Genomic DNA, 15,368 nt, shown 5'->3' with positions numbered 1-15,368 from the left:
TCATGAATGTTTTGGTTGCTTCCATTTTTTTACTATTATACGCAAAATTATGATAAGCTTTTTTATTAATATATCTTTGCCATTTTGTCCTATTATTTTCTAACGATAGATTCTTAAATGTGGAATAGCAAGGACAGAAAGATTTCCATATTTTAAAAGCTTTGAAGACATATTGTTAAGCCCTTCAGTGAAATTGATCAATACACTCAGTTTACATTCCTACAAACAGTGTAGGATAGTGCTCATCTCTCACCAATATTCTATTTTATATTATTTTTAACAACGAATAAGATGATTACTGATCTTGCCATTCTGATAGTATAAAGATACTTTGTTTTTAAAATTCCTTAAATTACATCAGTCTAATTAGCATCCAAATAGCATTCTTATTCTTGAAAGTCTTATTCTAAAGATGAAAATTCAGTTTCTTAAGATTGTATTAGTGATTTTCAACCCAAGCTACACAATAGAATTATAGACAGAGAATTAAAAAAAAAAACACACCTAAACAACCCAATACCTGTGCTTAAACCCAAATCCACTGAAAAATTCATCTCTTAGGATACAGCCAGGCACCAGTGTTCTTTGAAATCACCCCAAGTGATCAAATGTTCAAGGGTTGGTGGAGTTGGGAAAGAAAAGCCCACATTCTACTAAAAAGGAACCTACAATCATTTTTTGGTAAAAAGTCTCTCCTAAAAAGATGCATTATTAACTGTAATCATATGTTTAACAAATATTTTGTTATTATAAGCATATGCTTTTAATTTTATTTTACAGTAATAAACACGTATATGGTATAATGAACAATACCAGTGTCATTGAAAAACTAAAATAACTGGAACATTTGACCATATTACCATCGAAGCCAGATCCAAATACACAGAAGTGTTTCCTCAGCTGTAATATTAGTATCCATATAATTTTATATTCTTCATTTTTTACCCTCTAGAATAACACAATTTTCTACTTTTTGATGTATTAATTTTGTAATTATACTGTTCACTGTGTAGTAAATGAACTGACTATATTTATTAAGACATTCTGATAAAGCTTGGCATTTATATTTCAACTTTGCATCATTATATTTAACATGGGGATGAACATCTATGTACATATTCTTTGCTACCACTGGATTTTTTTTCCTTAGAAAATATTCCATCATTGGCATTATTGTTGTGAGAATCAAAAATAAGTGAAAAGTTTGTAAGGTGTAAAAATCTATATAAATACAAGGAGTTATTCTTCTAATTATTGCTGACAGTGGTAGTCATTAGCAGTGATGACCTTAGTAGTGGTGCTGTGTTTAACAGAAGTAAAAATCAGTATATCTGAGTCACTTCACAGAGTATCTCCATAACAAGGATTTGTAATTTTCCTAATTTGTCATAATCTACTTTTTTAAGCTCTCAGTGTTTTATTTGAAGAATGAGGTAAAAAAAACCTCCTTGAAAAAGTATAAATATTTATGAAATATTATCATGAAATAATAACTATGTTCACAAAGATTAGGGTAAGAGGACATCCCAAATGCTGAAGTTGGCATATGATATACAATTCTTTAAATATTAATTCATATTTTTTACAAAACAATCAACATCTTAAATATTTCATTGCTTTTTCAATCTTACTGTTATTTCCATGTAAAAGTACTGTGCATTATTTGCATTTGGAAACTATCTTTTTAAATGAGCTTGTAAAGTCTTATTTACTAATAATCACTATCAGTGACAATTTTTCCTACCTGCTAAATAATAATGGCATACTTAAATGCAGAGATCACCATTCCTCTCACCATAGGCAGAGCTCATTTTCAAAATACTGTAGCATACAAATTGCAAGGCTTTGTAGATGAAAGTTTTCCTTAGAGGTTACTATTCTTTATTATCCTTAATTTGCAACAGAAAAGTATCCATATTTATGATTCAAGGAAGGAATCATTTGGGGATAACATTATTTTAAAATCTCTCCATCTGAATATTCTTGAGGAATTACAACTAAAAAGTATAGTATATTTTTGTCTTATCAACAAGATGGTAGTGGATAACAAGTGTATTAAAGGTAATATATGAATCAAGATGTATTTTTTATTTTCTTTAATTTTCAACAAATCAATTCAACAAACAGCTACACTCTGCTGTACAATAGGATAGAATGGTGATACGAATTTTAAAAAACTTGCCATTTCCTCCAGGAACTCAGTTTAGGCAAAGCAATATAGAAAATTTCCTTTTTCCTTCCTAATATATATTGAACATGTTAATAAATTAGGAAATTTGAAAGTGCTTTCCACATATTAGCTAGTGTAACTATAATGCAATATGCTAAGAGCTATAACAGGTGTATAGAAAAAGGGACATTATAAACTAAAGATGTCTCAAAACTACATAAGTAATAATATTTGATCAGGGACTTGAGAAATGAAAAGGAGATTAAAAAGGGGTTCTTAGTAGAAGCAGAATAACTTTAAAAAATATAGATAATGTGGATGGAAGGTAATGAAGAGTCAGTCTTGTGTTTCCCCAAAACAAAGAAATATGACTGAGAAGGCGTGTGGACTCCCCAAATACCAGCTCCCTCTGCCCACAGTTAAATTTGTTGCTTTGTGACAACATTGAAGAAATCTGAGGCCATTTTCTAAACCATTCAAGGGAAGAATCATTTCTTATTTTCCTTTTTAATTTCAAGCCTCCACACAATCTCTGACACATGGCTGACATTCAAAAAAATATTTGTTGGTTGAATATCTAGAAAGGTCATAAAACCTGCACTCAATTTCTGGAAATTAGATAATTTGATGCTCTGTGTGTAGGTATGTGGAGAAAGTGAAAACTCACTTTATAGTGTGTTGGTCTAATTTCAGGAGATAAGGCACAATGGGAAGGTCATGGGTGGAAGATGACAAATTAGTTCAGAAGGCTCTCAGGTAGTCTGAGTTAAAAATTCCCTTACAGAAGGAGAAGTTGACCCCAATATACTCTGAATTCTTAGTTATTCATTATTGCTCAATTATGAGCAATAATGAATAACTTCAAAAAGGAACAAGAATTTGGATGAATTTTTATAGCTGGAGGGGAAGTTGGAGATTGTTTACTCTTGAACCACTTAATCTTAAATAGGCACTATCTGGTGAACCTATTTCATAGTTCTGCATAAAAACCTTATGGTGTGTTGAAGCATATGGGGAAAGTGTTGTGTTAAGACAGTTTTTTTTTCCATCCAGCCAACATGTTTTGTGCTTAATCTAATGAAAGAAATAGTGGCTAAGAATTTTCTAAAAAGTAAATTATCCATTAAATGTTTAGCAGTTAAATAATCAAAAGGTGGCTGGGATTCTGGAACAACTTAGTCCTTTAATTAGAAATAATGATTATTTCACACCAGTCACCATAAACTGGCACTTTCATTTTCTAAATACTCTAGATATACATGGCAAGGCTTTGTAGATGAGTTTTCCTTATAAGTTAGTATTCTTTATTATCCTTAATTTGCAACAGAGAAGTATCCATATTTATGATTCAAGGAAGGAGTCTGTTGCTTTTAAATAACAGGAGAGAAGAATGGAAAGTCACCCAAATAAACTTAGTTGTTATTGGGGTCACATGCCTAGACCCCCAGTGATTGAGGTGTCTAGTCTGATGAGGAAGCAGTGGTAGTTTGCCAAGTGGGGGTAGATTTCTGAATATAAACAGTAATCTACACAGATTTACAGTTTTATACATATATGTGTATTTGTCTATGTATGTCTTTACAGAAATAGCATCAGAAGCTTTTAAAGGAATTTTCCTAATATTAATTCTTAAGATGTTTTATTTGCTTTGGTTTTAGACTTGCTCTTCAAAACTAAGGCAACGTGTGCCTCTTTAAATTTATTTCTTCTTCCTGCATTAACATTCTTTGAGAAAGTCATTATTTATACTGTGCTAAACTGTTATATGGCTTACTCTTAAATACTGTTACACATGACTTTGTATGTGTGCAAAAAAAGGGCATGAAGTTCATACCAAGCAGATCAATATAGTATCTAAGAAATGTTATTATACTAGTTTGATCTATATATCTTCAACTTAGAATACATATTGGTTTATGCCCAAATGCTGATTTTTATTTTTACCCATAACCCAGGAATGTAAGAACTGAGTCATATACAAAGTATTCTTTCACACTTGAACTTTATCATTTGCTCTAGTAAGTGTACTTTACACTTACCAATGGTCAATGGTAGTCATTAATAGAAATAAGTGCTTCTAATGGGTATATCTCTGTATTAGAGCACTTGTCTAGCACACTACACCCTGGGTTCAATCCCCAGCAATGTAAAAAATAAGACAATTGAAAACAAGAAAATAAATGCTCTAGAGATAACAGAACTTAGGATGGTCTAGTGGTCTAATAAATGTTTTTCAATCTCATTGAAATGGGGATCTTTATATTTAAAGGACTGATTTTGAATAATAATAAATCAAAAGGTAACTTAAGAGAAGTCTAGATCTTCCAATAAGACATGATTAATATTCTCATGTCTTAGTAACAGAGCATGGTAATATGCATTTATAAAAACAAATCAACCTCCATCTTTGTGCTTTGGACTCCACTATAAATCCCTAATATTCCTTCTTTCCAATAGAAAGGAAGACTTAGTGACTAGTAGCTGGTCCCAAAACTAAAGCACACAGAAGGTAGGGAAGACAGAAGGGAGCAACGGCAATGTTTGAGGAGACGCTGTCCTCCCACAATAGGACCAGCTTCTGGGGTGGGGAAGGGAAGATGGGATCCAGCTTAAATCTGGGGAATGACCTCCCCACAGTTATGACGACATGGAGGAGGTCAGTCTTGTGGTAATAATGAAGTTACAAAAAGAAAAAAAAAATCCTGTGACTGACCATGTTGTTTACTTTGCTAACATAGAATAACTCTGAAAACTGCTGAAAGTAATTTAAATATGCTTGAATTTTTTTCAGATTACTCAAATAATGAAGTTTTTGTTTAAAAAAAAACCCAAATGCCTCTTTAATCCCATTTTTCTTAGTATGTATTATGAAGTCACAAGAATTGAGATAAGAGGTTAAATCCCTAGCTTGGTGGGATTTCTGTTTTCTGACTATGCATGAATAATAGTTGAAATACTTCATGAATGGCAGCTGGACCTTATTTTGTTTAAGGAGTGGAGAATGCTGTTTCTAACATGGCCATCTTTGTATCCTTCTATGATATCCCATTTTATCTGCAGTGCTACAACAGTGCCTACCACATCCTAGGTGCTCAGTAAATGACAAATTATCTCACAAATTAGTTTTGAGACATAGTAGTGGGATGCAAAATTAGTTTAGTATGCCCCAACTAGTATTTTTTGATAAGTGAAATAAAAAAGAAAATAAAATAGAGAGAACATTGCATAGTTACTTTGTGGAAACTGTTTCTGATAGTTTAAATAGATGATATGTTAGGGGTTGCTAAAATCATTTCAGTATGTCTTGACTGTCACAGAAAAAGAATGTGATAGAATGGGACTGAAAGTATCAAAGTGCATCATAAGTAATAAGTATTTTTTTCATGAAAATTTTGTTATGCATTAAATATGTATGTCTAGTGGACGATAATACACGTTAATTTCTTATTGTGAGAAAAAGTTGAAAAACTGTTTTGGGACCAGGCCTCTCAATCTTTGGGGATTGAAGTTGTGCTCCCGGAAGCATCTGAAAGGGGTCCCTGGGGGTTCGTCCAACAGAGGAGCCCTGCTCTATGTCTGATGAATATTCTCTCTTGTACCTGTGCCCCTGGGTCTTGAATAGATACTGAGCTTCCCTGGGCTAGTTCCAACACCAGAGATACCTCAGAAATTCCTTCAGACTTCTGTCTATCTAGTTCCACTCCTAGTTAATAAAAGGGTAAGTTTTTACTTTGAATTTGCAATAAGTATAGTAATTAAAAAGATAATCCTTCCTCTACTCTTTAGTTGGCTGGCAATAATGTTTAAGTTCCTAGAAAGTAAGAACTTCATGATTTGAATTATTTAGTACAACATGCATGTGGAAATGAAATCCATTTTGATGATGCAATAGGGTATTTTTGAGCATTATTTATGAGTCAAATTTGTGTAACGCTGACATTACTCTCTAGAATGTAGGCATTTTTAAAAATTACTTAAATGTTTTTGGGCTACTGGATTGTAGGAAATAACAGGTTAGGTATTACCTAGAGAACTTAAAGCCTTCTATTGGCTTTATAAGTAAGCATAATGTATGGCAGTGGAATAAAATTCTCCCAATTTGCACACTGGGGCAATTTATTTCTTGAAAGGTACAAAATAGATAATTGAATCAACAAACATATCACACCACTCTGAGTTCTATTATCACCATTGATTACATAGACTCAATGTCTAAAGTCAAACATATTTTAACTTTTTCTTTGTACACAAGGAAACATTTAACCTGGAACATGTAAACAAAACAAATGGTTTAACTCTGATATTAGGAAACCTTCTTAAACAGCAAGACATTGCCTGTAGTAAAAATATCTTACAGCAAAGAAGAAATGGCTCATTTTGCAAAAATTTAACTAAAAGAATAGACATAGGTTTTTATCACACATCCCAGAATTTAATACAGTTTTGTTGTCTGGTTAAATAACAAGAGCACAGAGCAAATTTTAACCTATAAGCCTTGTGCCTCAGAAGAATAAAATCTAGCTATTCAAAAATTTGGTGGAAATACTTTCAATAGTGACTATTGTTATTAATCTAGTTAACCACCTTCTATGAGCCTCTGCCTCTTTCTTCAGTCTACATTAGTCTGTATGAGACTAGATGATTATTTCCACACAAACTTCCCATACTTTGAGAAGGCTAACATATAGTATAATTTGCCCTTGGACTTTTCATCCCTTAAAATTTCTGTACTTGTAGGCTCATCTAGACAATGTAGGTAGGGGATGATAACTTCCCTTATTTTCTCTACTGGCTTGTTCTGAGAATAAATAAACACAAGAACAGAAAAATTAAACACATTACTTTGTAGTCTTTTACCCAAAGCATTTTTTTTTTTGTGGTCTCAACTATTTCATTGTCTTATACCTACCATTTCAATGGTTGTCCTGAGTTTCAAATGTATTTTGTGCTGAAAGAAAACACTTGCTTTTGCAGAGTTTAAAAATATACACATATATTTATATAAATACTCACGAATATATTCATTGATAGGTTTATTTATATTCTTATTAGTCAATGTATATATTTAAGAGTTAAGGCAAATGTTTTAATTATTTCCTCATTTGTCATAAATCCATACTCTGTCCCCTCATGATTATATTTTCATGTGCTGAAAAGAGTTGATTAAATGTTTTTATTAAGGAAAATAGGATATAAAAGCATTTTAAATGAAAAGGTTATATTTAATGTCTTTATTATATTGGAAGGAGGAAGATTGTTAGTAAGAAAGAATGTTACTAGAATAATCTAAATCTTTCTTCTTTGAAAATTGTGAAACATCACAGGGTCATGGGAGGGACACATTGCTGTATGGATGCTGACTGGGCCAAGTCCCCTACAGAGGCCAGGGTTCCCAGCATAGGTGTTTTAGTGACGTGGTTAGCAGGTGTGCTGTAGCCAGAAGCCCCAGGAAGCATGGGCCTTTTGAAGTCTGCCAGTCAAGGGCACTTGATTTTGGTTCCCTCCATATATCAAAACACCACAGGACATGAGCTGGAACCACTGAAGTACTGAAATTTGTCTCTCTTTAAAAACTGAAAGTTGTTTGAAATGTTTACTGCTGAAGGATTTTGAGCATATGCCTGTGCTCAGCAGTTTGTTTGGACTGTGATTTAGGAACTTTGGGGTTTGGCTGCCACATTCACCAGAGCATTAGAATTTGGGGCATGTCACCAAATATCCTCCTGTTAGTTCTACATCTGTTACATGAAAGTATTAAGCTTGACTTGCAATTTTATATTCAAAAAACTAATAGGAACCTATACACATTGCAATCCAGAGTATTGAGCAGCTCTAGTGTAAAGCCATTCTGAAAACACCAAATAGAATTAATAAAGCCCCTAAGTTTTAGAAATGATTTCTAAATATTTCATATATTTATCTGATTTTGTCACAATCTTTGCCCCTAATTCCTCTGTTTGAGTTGTATGTTTTAAATGTAAATAATACAGAACTCATATATAGACCTAAGACTCAATATTTGGAATTTTAACAATAGAAAAATCATTTTAAAAAGAAGTTTTGAAAATAAGTTACCAATCAAATTAAGCATTTTCAGAGAAAGTAATTTCTTGTTTCAACGTCTTAATGTGATGTTTCTGAATTGCTGCTTAGGAGAGTGAATAAAGGCACTGAATGGAGCAGGTCACCTGAGCTGTGTCTAGGCTGTTAGCACAGGGTGCAGTTGGACGTGGTACCTGTGGGTCTCTTTCACACTTACTGTGCTACCAGTCTTGGAACAACATGATTAGTATCTGCACAGTCACCTCTTTCGAAGGTCTAGTGATAGGCCACCCAGTAGGAAACCCATTCTTATCTGAGTGAGGTGATAACTCATTGACAGAAAGGTCCCCAACTATGATCCATGAATAAGGGCAGTTCTCATGATATTTTGGATATTTCTTCTGTAACTGACAAAAACATTTAAATCATTTTGTGCTATGATAGTAGAGTTCAAAAATTGATATTGTCTAACAATACATCATAAATTTATAAATGTGTCTTCTAACATGTATTGACGTGCTTCAATTCATCTTCTATTGAACATTTTAAAAGATTTTGAAATGGAAGTAGAAAACAATTATTTTTGTACACTAAACATTACAGATGAAGAACTTATACAGCTGGGGAAAAATGGATTCTAGAATCAGATGAGCCTGAGTTCAAGTCCTGATTCAGTTACATTTGATCCTGGACAGTTAAATTTTCTAAGGCTCAGTTTCCTTTTCTGGAAAACAGGGACAATAAAATTCTATACTCTGGAAAACTGTACAGATTATAAATAACACAGGTAAACCACTTGGCACATAGTAGATACTTAACGACAGCCATTTTTCTTCTCATATATTACTGTTGTAGTAGGAATACCTAGAAAACCTCTTACTGGGATAGCTGTGACTGTCACCTGTTGTCTCATTCTGGATGCCCAGCCTTGGTGCTTAATGATTATTTGATGAATGAATAAATGTCAGTGTGAACAGATATTTAGGCCAGGTGATTATAAGAACAGTACATTCAATTGAAACAATTTACTTCATAGCAAAAAGAAACATGCACTAAAGAGCTCTTCAATATTTAGCTCATCAAAAGAGTTACATTAATTAGTAAGTCAACCCATTTTCATAACCAGCTGCACAGCAGACCTAAGTACATTACTTAGTATTTAATTTTATTAGGTTAAATAGTTTAAAAATTCTTACTAACTTAGATTTTAATTAAACATATGTTTTCAGGTTAGCTTGAGCATCATTGGTCACATCATTTCATTACTAGTCATTTATTCTAGTTCTTTTTTAGTTATATATATGCTAAAGCTTCTCTTATATTAATATCATTTTAACCTTTGTGCTTTGATACCATCATGACTAGCAATTGAAGTCAGATGTTTTACATAGATACATGGGACAGAAAAATAAGTGACCTTATTTTATCTTATATAAAATAAGGCTAAAGTTGGCATCAGAAGAAACAAGAATGTTAACAAACATTGGTCTTTTCCATTATGGATGAATTGAAATATATCACTAATAAAATACATATACTTTGCACATATGAATTTTGACCTGAAATTAAGTAAATTGAGGTAAGGGGTATCAAAACTCTCAAAACTACATAATATAATGAGACTACCAATGTCTCATCAAAATGATTGAATGTGTGCTCATTGAATATGGTACATTGTTAAATAGTTATAGAAATCATGTAACTTTAATCTTCTATATGTATAAGATTAAATTTTTGTGTAGAATTAATGAAAAAGGAGTCAGTGAACAGCTGGAAGCCCCTTATGGGATAACAATTCTGTTAAACACATAAAAAATAAAGGTTCATAAGATTCCTTAAACTAAGAATATCAAGAAGGCACTAATAATTTTGAATATCTTCTAAACCTTGTATTCTTTTAACACAAGAGGTCACTGGACAGTTCTTCATTAAATACTGACATCAACACAGAACATATAACCAGGTTGTGAAAGATGGCAACACCAGGAAGAAAACACTTTGGTTTTACTACAGCAATAGACATGTAGAGTATCCATTTTCAGCATGGTGGTGTGATACAGTCCACAAAATCTAATGGTAGTTGATTAGTAAAAGCCTTAGCAGTTTTCTCATTTCCAGGAGCAATCTGGTTTTTAAAGCTTGCTGTTCTCAAATAAGAATTATAATAACTCTGCAGTCATCTTTTATTGCCTCCCTGTCATTTCCCACAAATTTGAAATCATTAGTGTTGGGCTCTTAGTAGTTTTTCTAATGTTTTCATGGTCAAATTTTCTGAAGTCTCAACGAATTCATCTCCTTAGTGCTTCCATATAGTTTTTATAATGATTTCTGAGGACTCTATTGCACAAAACATAGTTCTTTTTCTAATGTGTCTACTTTTACATAAACTTGTCTCCTTCACTAATAGTGGGTGAAGATTTACATTAAATTTGGGTTCAAAACCTTAGTGTCAATGGTAAAAATAATGGTTTAGTTCTATAAGAAAATTTAAAGCAATTTCAAGATCAAAAATTCTGGAAATCAGGTTTTCAAGCCTTTTTATTAGAAAACTTAAATTATTACTTTTTTTTAAAAAAGAAATAGCCAATATTCATTTTTGAATTTTCTCAAACAAATTATAATAAAGGATAGCAAACTAGGATAAGAAAACACATTAGAAGACAGCTTCCTACTTCATACAACTTCTAGTTACTTTTTCCTATCCATTCACCTATTTCTGTTCAGCAGCAAGAAAAATAATATCCATTTATTTTTGCCTTTTTGGATTTTCCAAGATGAGCTTAATTTACCTGAATACAAACAAAAGCAAGGGGAAACGGCTTCTATATTGGCATAGACCAGGACATGTCTCATAACCAGAAAACCCTGCTTTCTATGGCTTTTTTTTTTTTGCAATTTATAGTCCATTGGTTATAAAACCAACTAAAAGTTGAACAATATTCAAAATGACACAGATTGATAACAAATAACAGAAACATATGGAATCCCCTTAGCTGTTATTCTTTCCAATAGACAAATCCCTACCATTCTGTAAATAAAATTATAAATACTAAAGAAATGAAGAAAATTTCACAATGGGGAAATGATAATTTCTTATAATAAATATTTTGGTACAAATTAAAAAAAAACGTAGAAAAACTTAGTACCTTTGGGTACTTTTTTCTAATAAAACCATACCTGCTTCAGAACTTGTTTGATTATAGCTGCTAACAATGCTGTTTGGTATCACTGGAGTGGAGGACGTTGAAATTCTTGACTGAGGTGGATTGGGATGTAATGAATTTCCTAAAGCCATGCCCGACTGACTGAGCATCCCACAGTTCCCGCTAGCCTGAATCTGATTTATTAAACCTGCAAGATGGTGATTGGGGACTGGACTGTTACTGTGAACAAAGTTAGTGTTTGCATTGTGGCAGTGCACGGCTTCCCCTCTTAAAGGTATGTTCTGTGTCAGTGAATTCTGAAGAACACTGGAGTTCATATTGGGATCTGTAAAATGCAGCTGGTTAGCAGAGCAAGGCAAAGCAGTATTTGAGCCCCCACAACCCGGGGTACTATTGCTACTCAAGTGAGAGCTTTGACAACTCATAGACTGTAGTAACTGAGACATTGAACTGATGGGAAATGAACCCTGACCCTGCTTCCTCAGCAAGTCGGGTCCAGGTTTAGGAACTGCAGAACTATCCATTTGAGACTGTCTTAGCAAACTCAACACTGTGGTAGGTGGCTGTTTTCTTTTCCGTAATGAGTCTTTTTGCTGAGACATCAGCTTATCTCTTAGTGCTGCGCGACCACTTTGCCCTTCACCTGTTGGGAGAAGCATGTTGGCAGTAGGAGGGAACATGGTGTTTAAAGTGCTATGTCCTTCAGTGTTGCCACTGCCGGCAACAGCTCCAGAATTGCTACTGCTGCTACTGTTGTTACCAGCAAGTTTGTTTTGATTTGCTAGCTGTGCTTTGGCTGCTGCTGAGAGTAAACTACTTGCTGGAAAGGAGGCAGCATTGTGCTGGTTCAAGATCTGATTTAAAGGCATTCCCAGCAAACCAGGCTGACTCTTTACAGAACCACTTCCGGCAGATGCAGTAGGAAAAGCTGCACTGCTTGGGGTATTTAGTACATTACTCATTCCAGCAATTAATGGGTTAGGGATATCCTTGTACTGATGATGTCCATCGGACTTGGTAGAAGGGCTTGATGGCATTGATGGCCTTGGGGACCCTATAGTTGACCTTGGTGACCTGGGTGGAACCTTAATACCACTACAAGTGGCCTGGGGTCCTACAGGTGGCATCATGAAATTTCCATGATCTGATGATGTGGAAGATGAGCGTGATCTTTGGGGCGATGCCTCAATCCTTCCAATTCCAGTCCCCATCATGTGCACTGGGGATGTCACTGGAGAAGGGGACAAGGAGGTTGAAGCTGAATGTGGAACTCTTTGTACATGACTCCCATGATTCATATGGCCAGGTTTTACAGTTGGCAAAGGGAGATTACTTGGCAAAGGAACAACAGCAGGAGGCATGCTTACATTCATCACAGGTACCTGAGAGTGGACATTTGAATGGAAACTGGTTGGATTAATGATAACAGGGTTCTGATTCACTGGTTTACTAGGAATAGGGTCAAGAATGCCAAGTGGATCTTTCTCAGATGTTAATGGCTTTTTCTGAAGAGCACAAGAAGGTGGAGGAGGGGGTGGTGGGCCTTGGGGTGGTTTGTGGTGAAACATTGCTCGTGGTATTTCCATATTAGTTGAAAAATTACACATTGGTTTTTTCATTACTGGACTCTTTGTAGTCAAAGTTGGGGAAAGAGGTATATTAGTCCTTCCAGCCATTGCACAGGATGACTGTACAGGAGAACCATGTAGCATTACTGAAGGTGGAGAAAGAGGAGTCCTATTCAGGTGAATAGGACTAGAATTGGGAGCTCCATGAAAACCAGGATTATTTCTCGTGAAAACATCAGGGCTTCCAAGTGGGTCAGTCCGTGGAGAGATTGAACCATCTCCATATATCTGGGAACCTGATGATGCTGGGCTTGGCAGGCCTCCATGGCTGCCACGGAATGGAGATTTCTGTCCGTGTTCACTGCTGCCCAATCTCTGCCGGGGGTAGACAGGGTGGAGTTCTTGTTGCTGGCTTCCAGGCAGTTCTTGTACATATAGCCTTCCCATGGCATTTGACGATCCAATCATCAACTTGAAAGGATTCTTACATTCAGGCATTACAGAATTTGTAATTCCTTCATGAGACTTATTTCTTATTGATCTTGGAGTTGCTGCCCGTGAAGGTACTACTGGAGTTGCATCTGATATGAAAGAGAAAAAAGATTCTGTTAATAGTTTTCTTTCTTTTGTGTTGGCAGGGAGGAAAGGAAGGAGGAAATCAGGAAGAAATAGGAAAAAGGTCATCAGGAAATACAAATTTGCAAATAAAAATTATGATTCTATGCAATGAAAAAAGGTTCTGCAAACAGCTACCTTAAACTTTGATTTAAAAAATGTACTTTATTCTCCTTAGTTGACCAAAGATTCTCAGTAATTGTTCATTAGTCTTGTTTACCTCTTTTCTGTTGAGAAAGCCTAGGCATCTAAATCAGTACATACTGACATCAGTCATTCTAATAAGATTTAGAATATGCAAAATCAAGACTGACAGCCCAGATGGAAGTGGTGATGTTACTATCTTATTGGATTTAAAATTTTTGAGTGCACAATTACAATTGGAAATCGTAATCTGTGTGACATATTTATTTTCTTGTATGACTTAAATGAATATTCATTTCTATAAGAAAATTTGTTACTCTATCAATGCATCTATTACCTTACTGAAACCTGCTCAGGACAGGTTTCCTTATTTCCTTATTTCCTTATCAGGTTTCCTTATTTCCTTATTTCCTTATCTCAACATTTTCACTCTGAGAGTAAGACTCTTTATTTTTGTGAATTACATGAATGGGACTCTGCATCTTTTAAAATAGGAATGATAACAAGAATAAATGCAGTGATATTACAATCATTCTTAGCTTCATGATGTCTACAACACTGTAACACTATAATTTCTTTGCCCTTTGTCATTGTTGTCAAATGGCTTTAATCAACCAATTTAGGTAAGAGATTACAAATCTTTTATTAGGATAGAATTCTAATGTAAAATTCAATGGAGTGCTAAAACCTTCAGTACTGGGCTGCTATTGAGAATTCTCTTTTTACATGAATGCATTTCTCCCTCTCTGGCTTTTTGGAATCCCTTCAGTTCTTCTGGAGATCAGACAGAATAGAGGCAACAAAAGCAAGCTGGTTCATCATACAGAATTTTCACTCTATCATGTCAGAATTCTAGGTTTCAGTTTCTAAGCCCCTACGGATGTTTAACTCTTTCATGAAGTTGTGCCTTCTAAAACAGAGATGGCAAATAAAATTTGTTTCATATGCCAATTCCCATCAATTTATAGAGGCTGGTTACAGAGCTGTATTGAAAAGGATGCTAAGCTTAGATGGACTCTGTGAGAAAATGCCAATGAGTCTGTCAGGTCAGAGGAGATGAAAGTCATACCCTTCTTACTATATATTTGCCATAACTATTTATAGACCCAAAACATATTAGCAAATATACTTAGATTCATTTGCAATCAGAGGTATACTTATCTAAAAGGTGAAATGCACATTTAAGATAAATACTTCTACTTGCTAGATAGTATACAGATGAAATCATATAATAAAGATTTTTACAGTAGTCAGTCACAACCTGGGACATACAGAAGTCAAGGTAGAGTACATTCAAGTAGAAAGCAGTGAACAGATATTTTCTTGGAAAATGCAGACTTTCTAATTCTAGCATGGTAGAGGTTATTTAATAAGGTAATTTTGGGATATAATATAGAAAATGTTGAGAACCAATAACATAACAGAATGGCAGCAGATAAAGTCATTTGAAGCCTATTTTTAAAGTTTGTAATTAAAGAAATAACATTAAAAATATGTAGGGTACTATGCTTGCAATATAGTAACAATAGTTACATGTAATCATATCACTAGAATTATAATGGGACTGGCTGTGTTCTCTTTAATCATAATCACTTGCTTGCATCTTTTCTCAGATAAAAATGTATTCATATAATTATCTATAGTTCAGTGATTAAAAATAATATG

At 34.1% G+C, this 15,368-nt stretch overlaps 1 protein-coding gene across 4 annotated transcripts in view; it reads right to left on the bottom strand.

Moving 5' to 3' along the window:
• Positions 1 to 15,368, bottom strand: part of MBD5 (methyl-CpG binding domain protein 5) — a 193,124-nt gene that overhangs the window by 30,762 nt on the left and 146,994 nt on the right. For all 4 annotated transcript variants that reach the window (XM_081261072.1, XM_081261073.1, XM_081261074.1 and 1 more), the window contains one exon: positions 11,390 to 13,525. In XM_081261072.1, coding sequence (XP_081117198.1) covers positions 11,390 to 13,525 — 2,136 coding nt within the window. The remainder of the gene's footprint in view (positions 1 to 11,389; positions 13,526 to 15,368) is intronic.

Source organism: Spermophilus citellus (genome assembly GCF_964194105.1).
Source record: "Spermophilus citellus genome assembly, chromosome: 11".
NCBI classification, from domain to species: domain Eukaryota; kingdom Metazoa; phylum Chordata; class Mammalia; order Rodentia; family Sciuridae; genus Spermophilus; species Spermophilus citellus.
This window is presented reverse-complemented; position numbering and strand designations above follow the sequence as displayed.